At 51.8% G+C, this 17246-nt stretch overlaps 1 protein-coding gene across 1 annotated transcript; it reads left to right on the forward strand.

The window, feature by feature from the left end:
- The first annotated feature begins 1834 nt into the window (after positions 1-1834).
- LOC136138644 (CMRF35-like molecule 8) lies at positions 1835-16037 on the forward strand. The gene is made up of 7 exons (XM_065897437.1): positions 1835-1895; positions 6914-7243; positions 7932-8073; positions 10579-10673; positions 14476-14513; positions 14961-15068; positions 15903-16037. Exons 1-7 carry the CDS (start codon positions 1835-1837, stop codon positions 16035-16037), a joined length of 909 nt encoding a protein of 302 aa, XP_065753509.1.
- The last annotated feature ends 1209 nt before the right edge of the window (positions 16038-17246 follow it).

A 17246-nucleotide genomic window follows, 5' to 3' on the forward strand; every position in this document is an offset into this window, starting at 1 on the left:
AGGGTTCAGGCCTGCAGCTGGCAGGTTTCATCTCCCCCCACCTCGTGTGCACTAATGGTCACCAGGGAGCAGTGGGGCAAGTGCCACTTGCTTAATTTTCTGATGTCATGCGGTACATTTGCATCGTTCTGTTTCTTGCTGAGGGCTCGTGGACAGGTTAGGGCGACCAGGAGGCTGTGGCGGGGATCAATTCCTCTGGCCCTTTGCTCTTTGCCGTAGTTCAAGTGTTTCTCTATCTTTTCTTTCTAAAGACAAGTGCATCCCGTAGACTATTTGTAAAGCATATGTCTCCCTAACAAATCCTATTTTCCTATCGCCTTTCATTGGAGGACAGACTTATTCCGTCGGGAAAAAAACTGGCTTGAGGATACCATTACCCCATATTCAGGTATTTTTATAATTATGATACTATTTACTTCCTCAAATTAGCTATTATTATTATTTTTTAAAATAAATTTATTTATTTCATTTATTTATTTTTGGCTGCCCTGGGTCTTCGTTGCTCTGCGCGGGCTTTCTCTAGTTGCGGCGAGCGGGGGCTACTCTTTGTTGCGGTGCACCGGCTTCTCATTGCGGTGGCTTCTCTTGTTGCGGAGCACGGGCTCTAGGCGCATGGGCTTCAGTAGTTGTGGCGCACGGGCTCAGTAGTTGTGGATCACAGGCTCTAGAGCGCAGGCTCAGTAGTTGTGGCGAACGGGCTTAGCTGCTCCGCGGCATGTGGGATCTTCCCGGACCAGGGCTCGAACCCGTGTCCCTGCATCGGCATGCGCCACCAGGGAAGCCCCTAGCTATTATTATTAACATTTTACAGGAGTCACAGGTTTTGGTCAAGGTCACGCCAGCGGTACGTGGACAAGCCACAGCCTAGCTTCCTGCTTCTTCTCAGTCCGGTGCATCTGCCCCTTAACCTTGACATTCAAGACCTTGGCAATGACTTTTGGTGGTTGAACTGAAAGGTATACATTTCTGGAAACTTTAGAGCCAGAGCAGGAAGGGAAGGGCATTCTAGGGACTCCGGATGGCGGCATTCGGAGTTGCTGTCTGCAAGCCCTCAGGTGACACATTAGCCCTCTCGCGCTTTAGGACTAGTTTCCTATGCTCGTGTGGCCATTCTGTGCGAGCACTTGTCACGAGGAACATGTGTGTGTATATTTAGAGTCTGAGATCCCCAAAGGAGGGGTCCCTGCAGGCTTGCTGAGACCTGCTCTGTACTCAGCCCTGAGCTGGGTCCAGTGGGAACTGCATGGGAAGGAAGGTCACAGCCCGAGGATCTTCAGGCCAAGTGGAGGACATGTGTCCAAGACGAGCAATCATTCAGGGACTCTGGGGTCATCGTGCCAACTTGGAGGTCCAGGCCTTGAGCCGGGGGTGTTCCTGGAAGTGCTGGTCCCCAGGGCAGTTGCTCTGTGGGTGCTGTCCAGGGCCCTTGCTCCTCCCCCAGGGCGCTCACCCTGACCACCCCGACTACGGGGAAACTGAGGGAGTTACTGGCTGGATTAGGAGGGACCTTGACACTGTGGTTTGGGGGGCGGGAGGGAAGAGGAGGTGAGCTGTGGGACTGGGGAGGGTCTCTTTACTGGAAATACGTACAGAACCTGTAACACGGCCGGGGCGTCTCAGGCCCCGGTGGTCGCCTTTCTCCCTCAGCGAAGACCTCCATCTTTTCAGCAGCTCCAGGAACAGAACTGAAAAGAAGCTGAACGAGGAAGCAGCGAAGCACGAAGAAAAGCAGAAGTGGGAGCCTGGAGGCCTGACACTCCTCCTCGAGCGGGGACTGAAGCCTTGGGGCCAGCTGTGGCCTGGCGCTGTTGCACACGACATCTGTGCTGGAGAGATGGCCTGGTGGTACCAGGCCATGTGGCTGCCCCTGGCTCTGCTGCTTCTCTGGGTCCCAGGTGAGGGGCTGCGGTGGGGGGGTGGGGGGCAGGGGCGGAGGGAGGGTGCGAACGCGAGAGCTGCAGGGGAGGTGTCAGGAGACTCAGGATGGGATGCCCTCTGTCCACCGCATAAGACACACATCCTCGGAGGGGTAGGGCTGAGGGTCTGTCTCCCCTTCAGCATCCATCTGGCCTTAGATGAGCCACAGTGGGGCAAAGATGTGGGCCCAGAGGAGGGGCTTTGCAGAAGGTTTGGGGATGAATTATTACACACCAGAGTGAGTGGCAGAGTGACCACCAAGCGCACCCAGGGACGTGTTTACTGTCAGAAGGCGCCCTGTGGTTCACGGGTCCCAGGGGGTGGAGGAAGTTTGGGGACCGGGCAGGGGCAGGCCTTCGTCTCAGGGTCATGGAGGTGAATGACTGTCCAGGGCGGCTCGAGGGGCAGGGGCCTGAGGACTAGGGGGCCAGTGGTCTCCAAGAAAGGGAGATGGGACTTCCATCCATGGGGAGAGTGGGGCAGAGCAGCTGTGGGACCGAAGGGGGAGGCTTGCTCCGGGCGGAAGAGGGTGTCCTTGCACTTATTTCTCTCCTAAGCCTCCAGGAGCTTTCAGGGCTCTCCTCAGATTGCTCCTGCAGTCTTGCTAGGTTTATTCCTGGCATTTTAAATTTGGGGGTCGTTTTGCTTATAAATTGATGTTTTCTTCAATTCTATTTGCCAACTAGTTGTCGATAGGAAAGCTGTGAGTTTTTGTGTATTAATTTTGAAACTGGTCATCCTCTCACCACTCATTTTTTTAAAAATATTTATTTATTTGGTTGTGCTGTGTCTTAGTTGCGGCCGGTGGACTCCTTAGTTGCGGTCACCGGCTCCTTAGTTGCGGCATGCAAACTCTTAGTTGCAACATACATGTGGGATCTAGTTCCCTGATCAGGGATCAAACCTGGGCCCTCTGCATTGGGAGTGGGGAGTCTTAACTTCCCCACCAGGGAAGTCCCACCACTCATTCTTCTACTGACCCTCTAGGGTGTTCGCGGGATCTGCCTACATGGTGGGTTCGCTGTTCCTCTGGTTTCCTCCCTCATTGATCACGGGCTGGTTTGGCCAGAATGATGCCCAGGAGAGAGGCGGCAGCAGTCATGCCTGCCTTGTCCCTGACTGGGCCGGTGTCCAGAGTTTCTGTTAAGTGTAAAGAAGGCATCCCCTGTGTTCTTAAAAACAGCAGCATCAGGTGTCGTTCGCCTTTTCATTATCTATAGAGATGATGACAGGCCACGCCTTATCGCGTTCCATTGATACTGCGGGGGGGTCTTTTGGTTTGTTTTGGTGTGTTTATTTGTATTATTTTTACAAATTGAATGTTTGTGGCAAAACCTGCATCAAGCAAGTCTATTGGCTCCATTTTTCCAACAGCTTTTGCCCGCTACGTGTCTCTGTCACATTTTGGTAATTCTTGCAATATTTCAAACCCTCCACCAGCAAAAAAGATGACAAGTGACTGAAGGCTCAGATAATGGGTAGCATTTTTTAGCGAAGTATTTCTTAATTAAGGTATGTACATTTTTTTTTTTTTTTTTTTTTTTTTTTTTTGTGGTATGCGGGTCTCTCACTGTTGTGGCCTCTCCTGTTGCGGAGCACAGGCTCCGGACGTGCAGGCTCAGCGGCCATGGCTCACGGGCCCAGCCGCTCCGTGGCATGTGGGATCTTCCCGGACCGGGGCATGAACCCGCGTCCCCTGCATCGGCAGGTGGACTCTCAACCACTGTGCCACCAGGGAAGCCCTGTACGTTGTTTTTTTTAAGATATAATATTATTGCACAAATACTAGACCATAGTATAGTGTAAACATAACTTTTATAAACCAAAAACTTCACGTGACTTGCTTTATTGTGATATTCGCTTTACTACGGTGGTCTGGAACCAAACCTGCAATATTGTCTAAGTATGCCTGTAATTTTTTCTCCTTTGAACTATTCAAGCGGCGAATTATATTAAGATATTTGGCTGGATTTTAGTCTTGATGTATTATACGGACTTCATGATAAGAATTAGGGAGGTTTCCCTGTTTCTTTATCCTCTGCAAATGTTTAAATAAAATTGGGATTATTTGGTCCTTGAAGGTTTTGAGAGAACTAACTTGTGGAACTGTCTGGGTTTCGCTCCTCTTTTTTTGGAAAGGAAAGAAAAAGGAACTTCTTCTTTTTTTCTTTCCCCCCAGCTTTACTGAAGTATAATTAACGAATAAAGCTTGTGTATATTTATGGTGTATAATCACGGTGATGTTTTGATACCCGTATACACTGTGAAATAATTACATCACCTCACATAGTTATCATTGGGAAAGGACCCCTTGATAACACTTACCAGTATTGGTCTACATTAAAAAAAATCTTTTCTGGGCTAATACTGGTGATTTATACTTTCCTAGAAAATCACCAGTTTTGCCCAAGTTTACAAGTGTTTTTGTAGAGACTTGCAAATTACCCCAGGCTATTTTCTTTTTAATTGTGTATGCGTGTCTTCTCCTTTTTTTCTTGATCTAGCTACTCACCAGAATGTCTATTTTGTTGTTTGTTTCTCCCAAAAGAAAAATCAGCTTTTCGGTGTATGTACTAGTTCCATGGTTTTTCTTTTCCTAATTTACTAACTTCTGCTCTGGCTTTACTCTTTTCTCCTGGGTTGGGTGCGTATGCATGCGTTCCTCTCTCGACTTCTTGCGCTGGATGATTCACTCGTTTATCTGGGATTTAATGGGATGAGACTTTGCGCTTCTAAAGTAAAACATTAGGACAAAAAGGAGCATCCTGTTAGAAGAGATAGAGACAGACAGATAGACAGAGAGGGACAGACAGACAGGGAGAGAGAGATAATGAGAGACAGGGACAGAGACCCACAGAGAGACAGACAAACAGACAGAGACAGAAAAAAAGAGACAGTGAGGGAGACAGATGGAGAGAGAGAAGGACAAACAGAGAGACAGAGACACAGGGAGAGAAACAAAGAGAGACGGAGAGGTAGAGCAAAGGGAAGGTAGACCATGGAGATAGATGGTTGGGTACTGTGGGTGGGGGTGATGGGGTGACCCAGACCAGGGAGGGGAGCTGAGAGCCAGGCAGAGAAAGGTGACAATTCACAGTGAAGGAGAGGCAGGGAATCGAGTCTGGATGTGGGGGCCAGGGGCAGCATCTTACGTGAAGGAAGGTCTGGGATAGACATTTATCTATTAAGCACTTGGTATGTGTCAATTTTACTGATTTTTGTTTCTCTAGAAAATCACACATTCATCCAGATTTACACATTTATCTGTAGAGAATTTCTGCAAAGGACCGTCTCTGATTCTTTTAATTTTCTCTGTCTCTGTGATTATTTTATCTTTTCGTGTCTTCATTCAGCTGGACAGAGGATTATCTATTTTTATTAGACTGAATTTTCTGAAATTCCTTTTTTCTTCATCAAAAATAGTAGAATGTCAGCAATTTCGTATGGTTCAACCTAATATTATTTGCCAGGCATTTTACACCCATTGTCTCATTCAACGCCCCCAAATGTCATGTGAGGCTTACCGATCATCACCACATAGCAGATTAGGCATCTGAAGCTCAGAGAGGTTAAGTTACTTGCCACCAGAACACACAGCAGATATGTCATAGTACCGACAAAACCCAGATTCTTCTGCTGCCCTTTCCACTTCACCATGGCCATGGCTGCAGAGCATCTCAGGAAACATCACACCTGTGACGGGGCTAGGAAAGGTTTCTCTGAAGGGCGTCTGCCACCCAGGCCAGGAGAGGACGTCCTGATGGGCACCCGGGAGTAGGAGGATGGGAGTTTGCAGTCAGCTTTGGACACCTGTGGACTGAGAGCTGCATGGGGTGGGAGATGTGCTCACACCCAAGTGTTTGTTGAGGGCCTACTATATGTCGGGCACTTGTAGACATTGAAGATATAAGAAGGAGGCCCCTGGAGTTTACATTCCAGCGTCTTCATGTGATTTAAGAACCTGAAAAAGCAAGTGAAATTAAAGAGTTCTAACTCTAGCGAAAGAGAGCAAGCCACCCCTCCCCCACCACTCTGGGGGCCTGATCACAGAATTACAGGGGTGTGAGGAGTGGTACCCAAAAGCATCAGGGAGGGGGGCGTGTCCTCGGCTTGGTGGCTAGCATTAACGTCACATGCATCGTCTTCGTCCCCCAACTCCCCTTAGCTGAGGACTCTCTGGGAAAATGGCAGACGTAAAATCTTAGAAACAAAACACGAGGTTCCAAAAAAAAGAACAAACAAACACTAGCTTCCCTTGAAAATTAAGTCTACAGGAGCTGCGCAAACGGAAGTAAGACCCAGGATGAAATGTAGGCTTTCATCAGTAAACTTCCTGTGTGTGTGAAGGATTGTTGTTTTTGTTTTTTTTTTGTTTTTTTTTTTGCGGTACGCGGGCCTCTCCCGCTGCGGAGCACAGGGTCCGGACGCACAGGCTCAGCGGCCATGGCTCATGGGCGCAGCCGCTCCGCAGCATGTGGGATCTTCCCAGACCGGGGCACGAACCCGCGTCCCCCGCATCGGCAGGCGGACTCTCAACCACTGCGCCACCAGGGAAGCCCGGTGTTTTTTTTAATCCACAAAGTTTACCAAGTGTATCCAGTCTTCTTTTGTGCACTATTTGGCAGCCCTTTCTTGGCCTTGGTGCATATTCCCTCGGTGGGAACAGATTGCTGTGAGGGCTTCTTCAGGCCTCAGGGCGAGATGCTGTCCCTCAGGAAAAGCCGGGTGCTTGGAGGCGAGCTCTTATTGTCCAGATAAGTTCGGAAGTGGGAGGTGTCTGGTTGGTGAGGGGTGGGAAGGGCAGAGGAAAGGAGATTGGGATCTGGAGGAAGGAGCTGCTGTGATCAAATCTTAGGGGTGACAGCGTGGACGGGGAAGGACTCTCTGGCTGATGGGAGGTGGCTGGCATGAGATGGGGGAACACTGGGGGGTGACCCCAGCGTGCCCCTGACCCAAGCCCACCTAGTGAACAGCCAGACTCGGTTGTGTTTTCCAGGCTGTTTGTCCCTGAGGGGCCCCAGCAGAGTGACAGGCGTTGTGGGGGGATCCTTGAGCGTGGAGTGTCGGTACGCGGAGAAATACAAAGACAATAGCAAATACTGGTGCAAAGCCCCATGTTTGTTACCGTGGAAGACTGTGGAGACCAAAGAGCCAGAGAGAGAAGTAATGCGGGGCCACGTGTCCATCAGAGACCATCCTGCAAACCTCACCTTCACAGTGACCTTGGAGAGCCTCAGGGAGGACCAAGCAGGAACGTACGAGTGTGGGATCACGGTACCATTTTCACTTGACCCCACCGTCCAGGTTGTGGTGTCTGTGTCCCCAGGTGAGCCGTGCACACCCCTTCCCCCTGTACCAGCAACAGGGTTACCTAAAGAGTGTCAGGTTGGATTAGCCAAGGTAGAAATCTGATCAGAGACCAAACTGTGTGTGTGTGTGCGTGCGTGCGTGTGTGTGTGTGTGTGTGAGAGAGAGAGAGAGAGAGAGAGAGAGAGAGAGAGAGGGAGAGAGTCAGGGCGCTGGCACCTCTCCTCAGTCTTGAGCGATGGGAAGGTGCCTGTCAGGGAAAGGGGAGGCTGAGAGAGTGAGCGTGCAAAGGAGAGAGGAGGGCGTGCTGGGGGTGGGAGCTGAGTGGAGAGGGGGTGGTGGCCGGGTGCCCAGTGCAGCGGGGGTGCTAACAAGATCTGCAGTCCAGACAGCCGTCTCTGGCAGGCAGCGTGTGGCTGTGACTTGGGGTGGGGGGAGAACGAGCCTGGCAGTGGGAGTGATTGTGGGCCCTCCGGAGGACCCTGACCTCATCAACAGGATGGAATCGGGGCTGTTGGGGACCTGCGTCCTGTTAGGAAATGCTCACTCAGCCCCGGGAGGGTCCTGGGGAGACTTTGGCTGCAGGGTCCTCCATCCTGCCCTCTTCCTGAGTGAGCATTTCGTGTGAAATCAAACAAAGAAGGTATTGGCGAGTGGTGGGAGCGTCAGAGAGCATTCCCTGGGTCTGATTTGTGTTTCAGCACCAGCACCAGTGCCAACCCACCCTACTGCTGTGGCCGAGACCTCGACAATCACAATCAGTATTTCAACAATGTCATTCACCGCCCTGGCCATGGCACATCCCACCTACAGCGCCAGCAACGAGGAGGAAGCCATGCAGGGGTGGGGGTAAGGCACCTGAGTCCCCATGTCTTGGAGGTGGGCTTCCTCTTGTCCATTTGGGGCTGGGAGCCCCATCCCTTTGGCTGGGGACCTCTGGCTCTCTTTGCATCCAGGCTGGAAGCCGGTCTGCATCTCCTAGCTTGGGTTGTAGGGGTCAGGGTGAACCTGCCTTGGGCTCTGAGAGAGGGCTCAGGCCGGAAGGAAGCTGGGGGGTGGCTGGAGGGAAAGTAAATTTTTTTTTTTTTTTTTGCGGTACACGGGCCTCTCACTGTTGTGGCCTCTCCCGTTGCGGAGCACAGGCTCCGGACGCGCAGGCTCAGCAGCCATGGCTCACGGGCCCAGCCGCTCCACGGCATGTGGGATCTTCCCGGACCGGGGCACGAACCCGTGTCCCCTGCATCGGCAGGCGGACTCCCAACCACTGCGCCACCAGGGAAGCCCGGAAAGTAAATTTAATGAGAGCTGATGATATCCTACCAGGCTCGTACTAAATGCCTCACCTGAATGTCCGCACTTGTTACTCACAACCTTTACCATTATCACCCTCATTTTACAGACCAGTAAACCAAGGCTCTGAGAGGTTAAGTGATTGGCTGGGTCATGCAGCCACAGAGGCAGGCTAGGCTCCCAAGCCAAGTTTGTGAGATTCCAAAGTCTTAGATTCTTTCTTCTAAATTCGAGATTCTCGATCCTTTTTTTTGTGGGGTGGGAGGCCAGAAACCCCAGGAGAATCTGACAACATTTATAGATTCTCTCCCCAGAAAATACATACTGTCAGAAACCATTTCTGGGGTTCACAGGCTCTCTATTCTGACACCACCTGGTGCCCTGCAAGGTGATTCTGGCACTGACCACCTGGAATTAGCACAGACCCCAGCGTCCCACGAGACTCCTAGGGCTCAGTGCCGTAAGACGGCCTGACTTCAGAAATGCCAGAGCATGTTGGGGATTCCCCAGGTCATCACATTTCTGATCAATTGGATACAAATTTGGGGGTTCCCATGGGAAGTGCTGTACTTACAGTTTTATCATAAAGGATAAATGTCAGGACCAGCCAATGGAGGGACACCCAGGGCGAGGTCTGGGAGGATCCTGGATGCAGAGTTTCCGTGCCCTTTCCCAGTGGGGTCAGGGGGCATCGCCCTCCCAGGACATTGATGTGTTCACCGGCCAGGAAGTTCCTCCAAGCCTCAGTGTTCATCGTTTTTATTTGGGTTTCATGACACGGGCCTGACTGATTGAATCATTTTCCACATGACTGACTGCAATCCCCGGCCCCCCTTCACTTCCCTGAAGGTCAGGCTGGCTCAGAGCCCCAAATCTCTGATTACGTGGTGACCAGCTTCCATCCTGGGTCATGCCATCTCTCAGCAAGAACTCAGGCAGATCTAAGGGGCTCGTGAATAACAAACGTACTCCTATTACTAGGAAAATCCCAAGGATTTAGAGTCTTCCTTCCAGGAGCCAGGGGCAAAGGCCAGTCAGGTTCTTTATTACATGACACCCCCAAGGCCCCTCCACTGGCTTCCTGACAACCCAAGTCACAATCCTAATAACAGGCAAGGTGAAATTCAGCCCCCAAATATGCCACCTGGCTCTGTGGATGCACACCTGGGGGACAGAGCTGGGTTTTGTATGGCTGAGGCCTATACAATTTACAGGGGGCGGGGAAGTGCATCTTTAAGAAAAGACTAGAACATTATGGATGCAAACAAGGCATTAAAGAAGGGGCCCGAGCAAGTGAGGGACCAGAAACCCCAAGTTATGTCAGCGTCCCAGGAATTCAGCTGCTGCTTGGCCAAGTGTGAAATGGTATAGTTACAAGGTGAGTTTTTGCAGCCATGTTTGTAATTGCAATAGACTGGGAGAAATGCCCATAGAGAGGGAAGAGTTAAATAATTTATGGTCCGTCCATGCAATGGAATCCTATGCGGCTGTAAAACAAAACAAAACAAAACAAACACCCCGAAGGACTTCTTCATGTACTGACATGGAAAGCTCTCCAAGATGCATTGTTAAGTAAAAAAACTAGTGTTTAGGGCTTCCCTTGGGGCGCAGCGATTGAGAGTCCGCCTGCCGATGCAGGGGACACAGGTTCGTGCCCCGGTCCGGGAAGATCCCACATGCCGCGGAGCGGCTGGGCCCGTGAGCCGTGGCCGCTGAGCCTGCGCGTCCGGAGCCTGTGCTCCGCAACGACGGGAGAGGCCACGACAGTGAGAGGCCCACGTACCACAAAAAAAAAACCAAAAACTAGTGTTTATACCCTGCCTCTTTTGTGTGAAAAAAGGACATATGTAAAAATAATGTACATTCGTATTTTCTTGTATCTGAATAAAGAGCCTCTGGAAGGTTCTTAGGTATACTGTGTGTGTGTGGGGGGGGGATTTAGGTAGATGGGGGATGTGTAGAAAGGAGACCTTATACCATCTACATTTTTTCAATGGGACCTTATCTATCTATTGAACAAGAGAGGGAAGGCGTGATGCCCCACCTCACCCTCTCTCCCCTCAGGCTCCAAGTGCTGCTGGCCTTGTTAGCACTTCTGCTGCTTCTGTTGGGGGGCATCTCACTGCTGGCCTGGAGAATGGTTCAGAGACGGATCAAATGTGAGTGAGTTCCTTACACCTGCCGCCCCGGGGTAGGCAGGCCCCGCCCACAGCCTCTGGCATCTGAGGCTCTGTGTCCTGGTTCCCAGAATGGTCTTCAGATGCATCCCCTGACACCACATATCCTGGGTGACCCTAGAGGGCAGACCCCAGAGGCGGTGTCCTGGCATGGCAGATCCAGGCTGTGGGAGATGGCTCCCCGAAAAGAGGCGTTTCCCACAGCGGGGCCTGGGGTGGGTGCTTGTGAAGCAGTGTCCCTCTTCTGTCTAAACCCTTCTGTGACCTCCCACACTCTCCAAAGTCCAGGTCCCCACGGGACACTGAAGGCCCTCTGCAACCTGCCCGTCCTTACATTCTGGAACAGCTGGAAGGCAGCTGTTTCCCAACTTCTGCGTTTGCTCTGGGCGCCTGGGGTGCCCCCCTGCCTCTCTGTGGCTCACTCCTGCTGGGCCCTAAGCTCTGCTCTCAGATTTCCTTTCCTCTGGGACTTTTCTTGGCCCCCCAAGAGCAGCTTAGAGGCCCTTTCCGGGTGGACCTCGGTTCTTCCACCACGATAGCCCTTTTCACACCAGATTGTCACACCTGCTTCCATGCCCACCTGCCCACCAGCCCGTGCGACTCCTTAAGATCAGGGACCCTGACTCGAGAAAGTACAGTATTTGTTGAATGAATGTATTATTTAATATCGTCACGTTGGGCACCCCAGGAAGCTCCAGTCACTCTTCTCTGAGCTCAGATTAAAAGAGAGAACGTAGGGTGCACCCAGCATCCTGTCCAGTGCTCAGTAAGTAGGTGCTCAATAAACAGTTGAGCAAATTTAAATAAACAGAAGAACAGAGGAACCGGTGAAGCTGTGGTCCTGTTGCTGGCTGGAGGCCCAGCTGTCCCCTGGAGGACAGCCGGTTTCTGCCCGAGATGGAACGTGAGCCTTAAGTTTTCTTACCGTGCTGACGGTTCTTGATTCCATGCGCACAGGGTTCTGGGGGGATGTTCGTGCGTAGTTACCAATGCTGAGCCTTTCAAGCTTGCTCTGCTCCATAGCTGCAGTGCTAACTGGGAGTTGGTACTTTCTGGGGGCCGGGTAGAGGGGACCCTGCATTACTCTCCCACCTCCAACATCCCCGTGGGGTTCAGCCTCTCCCCCCAGCACAGCTCAGGCCTTTAGGAGAGAAATCAGCCTCAGCATATGTATCCATGGTGGATGGAAAGAAAACCACTTCCTCTTCCCCATCTGCTGCTCGCATATCATTTTTGGGAACCCTCCCCCTAAACTTCAACCCATACTGCTTACCACATGGGGATTTTCCCAGCCTGGATTGCCTCAGATCTGTGGGTCCCAGCCATCTCCACAGTGCCCTTTCACCTAAAAAGCACCGCCCCGCTCCCCCCCCCCCCCCCCGCTTAAAAAAGGGATGCATGATCACTGTAGAAAATTGGAAAAGTAAGTAAAGCACAAAGAAGGAAATAAATTCACCCTAGTAAATAAAAACGGAAGCTCGCACCACCTAGAGAAAACCAACCACGGGCATTTGAGTCACGTCCTTGCAGTCCCTTTTGCACATCTGACTTCTTAAAATGTTTGCATCATACTGTAATTCCACTTTTTTTTTTTTTTTTTTTTTTTGCGGTACACAGGCCTCTCACTGTTGTGGCCTCTCCCGTTGCGGAGCACAGGCTCCGGACGCGCAGGCTCAGCGGCCATGACTCACGGGCCCAGCCGCTCCACGGCATGTGGGATCCTCCCGACCGGGGCACAAACCCACATCCCCTGCATCGGCAGGCGGACTCTCAACCACTGCGCCACCAGGGAAGCCCTGTAATTCCACTTTTAAACCTTAACATATTGTATGATTTTCCCTGCTAACAATGTTCTTCCGAAAATCCCTGACTCAGAGTTGACTTGTGCGGGTGGATCACACCTTGTTACGTGATCTTTGTTCAACACGAGAAAGGTTTTCTGTTCATGTAGCCTGACTGTCCCTCCCCTGCTTTGCGTCGCAGCTCCTGTCTCCTGGCTGCATCTGGGGTTGTTTACCCAGTGTCCTTGCCCCTCCCGCCTCAGCCTGTTGCCTGCCCTACCACCCCTCAGCCCACTCTTGTTCATTCATTCATTCACACAGCAAAGCTGTCCTGAGCACCTATTGTGCACAAGGGCCTGTACCGGGCTCTTGGGGACACTGTCATGACCAGGGTAGACTGGCTCCACCTTCAGGGTGCTTCCCGTCCAGCTGGCTGCCACCCAACTCTTTCAATGCCAACTTCCCTCCCCAGGAATGGACTCCCATCCCTTCCTCACCAGCCCCCTTCCTCCTTATCATCAAATCACCCATCTCAGCTGAAGGGACGGAGGGTAGTGGGGCACCCGCCTGCAGCATTTGGAACAAAATGTGTTCATATCTCAGAGCCCCTGGTTGCATGTTCTGCTGAGTCAACTGATGGGGCTTAGCAAACACTTCTGTCATACGTGCCCTTGTGTCTCCTGAAGGTGGGTATCTCACCTTTGACTTTGGGGCTCCCTCCCTGAGGCTGGACAGTGTCCCCCCGCAGCGTTTAGTGGACTGGGCTCTGGAGTTGCCTGGCGGTGCGCCTCGACCTATAGGACATTCTGGCTGTGTGTGCATCACCTGTCCCCATCGGCTCCTGGGGCTCCAGGATGAAAGGGCCAGGGGTGCACAGAGCTTTGCTCGGAGGCAGGACACCTGCAGAGCCACGCTGCAGGAGCCAGAAACAAAAGGTTGTGTGACCTGAGCTGCGATCCCTCAGAGCTGACAGGGCCTCGTGTCTGGGAGGGGTGGACGCCCAGGCCAGGGGTCAGAGCAGATGACCCTTGTGACTTTGTATAGTTTGATGTGGCTCTAGGTCTCCACAAGAACACTGCCTTTTTCCGTTGCGGAGCACAGGCTCCGGACGCGCAGGCTCAGCGGCCATGGCTCACGGGCCCAGCCGCTCCGCGGCACGTGGGATCTTCCCGGATTGGGGCACGAACCTGCGTCCCCTGCATCGGCAGGCGGACTCTCAACCTCTGCGCCACCAGGGAAGCCCAAGGACACTGCCTTTTATTTTATTATTTTATTTAAACAAATTTAGGGCTTTGCTAAAACACAGATAGCTGGACTTCATCCTCACCGTTGATAATTTAGTACATCAGCAGTGGGGCCTGCAGATCTGCATTCTTTTTTAATTGCGGTAAAAAAATATGTACCATAAATTTTTTTTTTTTTGGCTGCGTTGGGTCTTTGTTGCTGTGCGCGGGCTCTCTCTAGCTGCGGTGAACTGGGGCTACTCCTCCTTGCGGTGCGCCAGCTTCTCACTGCGGTGGCTTCTCTTGCTGCGGCGCACGGGCTCTACGCGTGCAGGCTTCATTAGTTGTGGCTCACGGACTCTAGTGCACAGGCTCAGTAGTTGTGGCGCACGGGCTTAGTTGCTCCGTGGCATGTGGGATCTTCCCCGACCAGGGCTCGACCCCAGTCCCCTGCATTGGAAGCGTGGAGTCCTAACCAGGGGACTGCAGGGGAAGTCCCTGGGGAACATTTTTATGAGTGACTGTTTGGAGAACTACCTTTGTTTGGCCCCTCTCCCCACGCTGGGTCCTTCCTGCTCATTTGTTTATTCATTCATGTCCTCGTTGACTAATTCACCCATTCAACAAACCCTTGAGTTCCTACCATGCTACCGGCCTGAGGCAGTAGGTCCCCAGGGCTGAAGTCTCTAGGGAAAGGCCTTCCTCCGGTTGGACCGTAGGGATCCCCATCCCTGCCTTGCGCTGGGCTTCGACCTCCTTTCTCTTCTCTTGTCTCTTTAGCTGGTGAGAATCCACAGCCTCCCCAGAACCCCAGTCAGGTAAGAAAGGCTACTGCAGGAGGAGTGTCTGGGTAGCTGCGGGGAGCACAGAGGATGTTGGGGGCCTGAACTGTCCCATCAGCCAGTGGAGGTCTGTGTGGATCACACATGGATGGAGCGAGGTGCTCACTCCGAACGGGATGAACAACGCCTGGGAGATCTGGTCATTGGGTCATCATGAACTCTAGCCAGTCTCTTCCCACCCCAGGGGAAAGTGGAGTGAGGGAGAGTCCTCCCAGCCCAGCTGTTGACCTGACCATTCAAATTCTCCCCTGAGAGGACCAGCGTGTGGGAAGGGGGAGGCCGAGTGGGAAGACTGGGATGCTCAGAGCAGAGAGGGAAAGGGGAGATGCTTGCAGAGAAGGAAGGACAGCGGGCACTCTGGGCTGGACCACGGAGGGGCTCTGTGGACACCCACCAAGCCCCCACACCTCCTGCCCACCCTAGGATACTGAGCAGAGTGAACCCTGCTATGAGAATCTAGAGCTGCAGATGTGGCCCCTTCCGGAACAGCCCGTTCGACCCACACAGGAGGAGGTGGAATACAGCAACTTGGTGAGTGCAAGGGCCCAGCTCCTGTCACAGGGACCCCGGGCTATGATAGAGGCATCACCTAGTGGGGTGGCAGCAGGCAGAGAGGGGAGTGAGGGGATCAACACTGTTTCTCTAGGACAAGGACACGTAGAAAACGGAGCAAGTGTAGATTTTGCCAAAGGTTGTTGTCCTTGTAGCTGGGGGTGAGGGGGTGGGGTGGGAGACGAAGGAGCTGTTGAAATGGCCGGTGATAATCAGTACTCAGTAAAGCACAGCATTCATCAGGCACCGACCATGTACCATACACCCAATGTCAAAGACTGCGATTTCTCACTGCTTTGGTCCTATGATCTCTTTGGTATGAACTCTGCTTTTCAGATTTTTATCGATGACCCCCTGTGGGTCAACCCACAGCCATTGTAAAGTAGAATGATGGAAGAGGCTGCCTCCCAACCCCACCCGGCCCAGGGTCGTAAGCCTCCCATTAGTGGAACAGTTTAGGCAGAGGCTGAGGGATCAGTTGTTAGAGAAGATGAGGGGGAGATTTAAGCATCAGACACGTGGCCCTGAGACTAACAACATCCTTGTTTTTCTAACTTGGTGACTAATGACCTCAAAGTAAACCCCAGGGAATCCCCCGGCTCTGAGGCCTGAGACTTTGTGCTGTGTCTTGACCAGGTCGGGTGGAGCAGGTGGGTGGACAGGATCTTGGAGACCAGCCCTTGCAAGAGAAAGAGGCCAGGACAGTGGGGGAGGGTGGAGCCACCGCCCCCCCAGTGGAACCTCTCTAAGGCCCTAAGCTGGGGATTCCTGCTTCCCCTGCCTCTCCTGAACCTCTGGTCTCTGTCTCTGCAGGGCCTCCCCAGTGAAAACCTTCACTACACCTCAGTGGTATTTGATCCCCGAAGCCAGGATTCTAAGACGGACAGAATTCCCTCCCAGAAGCCCCAGACGCAGGAGCCAGTGTACAGCGTGGTTAAGAAAACATAAGCTTGTGTCTCCAGCCTTGCCAACTGGAGGGCTGTGTGGGTCACAGGAGGCCCGGGGCTCAGCCCCCACCCACGTCTGCCTCCACCTGCTCCCCTTGATGGTGACCGACAAGGCAGCTGGGCTCCCCAGGACTGTCCCTCTTGTGCCATCAGCCAGGCTGGCTTCATTGAGGATGACCAGGAATGGGGCTCTGGATGGACCTGTGGGAAACCTTCCATCCTACTGGCTCTCGATGCATCTTTCCCGTCTTAGCTCTGTGTGTGGACGGCAGGAGGTCAGCCCCATGTGACTCCAGGAAAAGATGTGGCTCATGTAGGGTGGTACCTTCGAATAGCTTTGTAAATCACAGCCCCATGGAAATGTCTGGGATTGCTGGGGAGTGGGGAGAACTGATGCAGAGCCAGAAGCATATAAAGGCACTGCAGGCTGGGTGCCCCTCATCTTACAGACAAGGAGACTAAGACCCAGAGAGAAGAGAGTCTTGCCCATGGCTCCCGAACTAGCGGCGCGTTTCTCTGGACTCTTAGGTTTACTGTTAATATGAGAGATATTAATAAAGCTTAAAGTATCTTAAGAGAGAAGAAAAAATTAAAAGAAAAATCCTTTCTTTTGAAGGCTGAATAATATTCCATTTATGTACATATCACATTATGCTAATCCATTCATCTGTCAGTAGATACTAGGGGTGCTTCTATGTTTTAGCTCTCGTGAAAAATGCTGTTATGAACACGGTGTACGAGTATCTCTTCGAGACCCGGCTTTCGATTCTTTTGGGTATATACCCAGAAGTGAAATTGCTAAATCATAGGATAATCTATTTTTAGTTTCTGAGGAACTGCAACACTCTTAACTGCCGCATATGTACCGTTTTACATTCTCACCAACTGTGCACAAGGGTTTCCAATTTTTCCACATCCTTTTCAACACTTGGTTTTTATTCCTGTCTTTTGTCTGTTTGTTTTTTAATAGTAGCTACCCTAATGGAGGTGAGGTGGTATCTCATTGCAATTTTGATCTGCATTTCCCAAGTGATTAATGATGTTGAGCACTTTTCATGTGCTTATTGGCCATTTGTATATCTTCTTCGAAGAAATGTCTGTTCAAGCCTTTTGCCCATTTTCAAATTGATTTTTTGGTAGTTGTTGAGTTTTAGTTGTCTGTGTATCCTGGATGTTAATCCTTGTCAGATACATGATTTGCAAATATTTT

Source organism: Phocoena phocoena, chromosome 19 (assembly GCF_963924675.1).
Source record: "Phocoena phocoena chromosome 19, mPhoPho1.1, whole genome shotgun sequence".
In the NCBI taxonomy this organism is placed as follows: domain Eukaryota; kingdom Metazoa; phylum Chordata; class Mammalia; order Artiodactyla; family Phocoenidae; genus Phocoena; species Phocoena phocoena.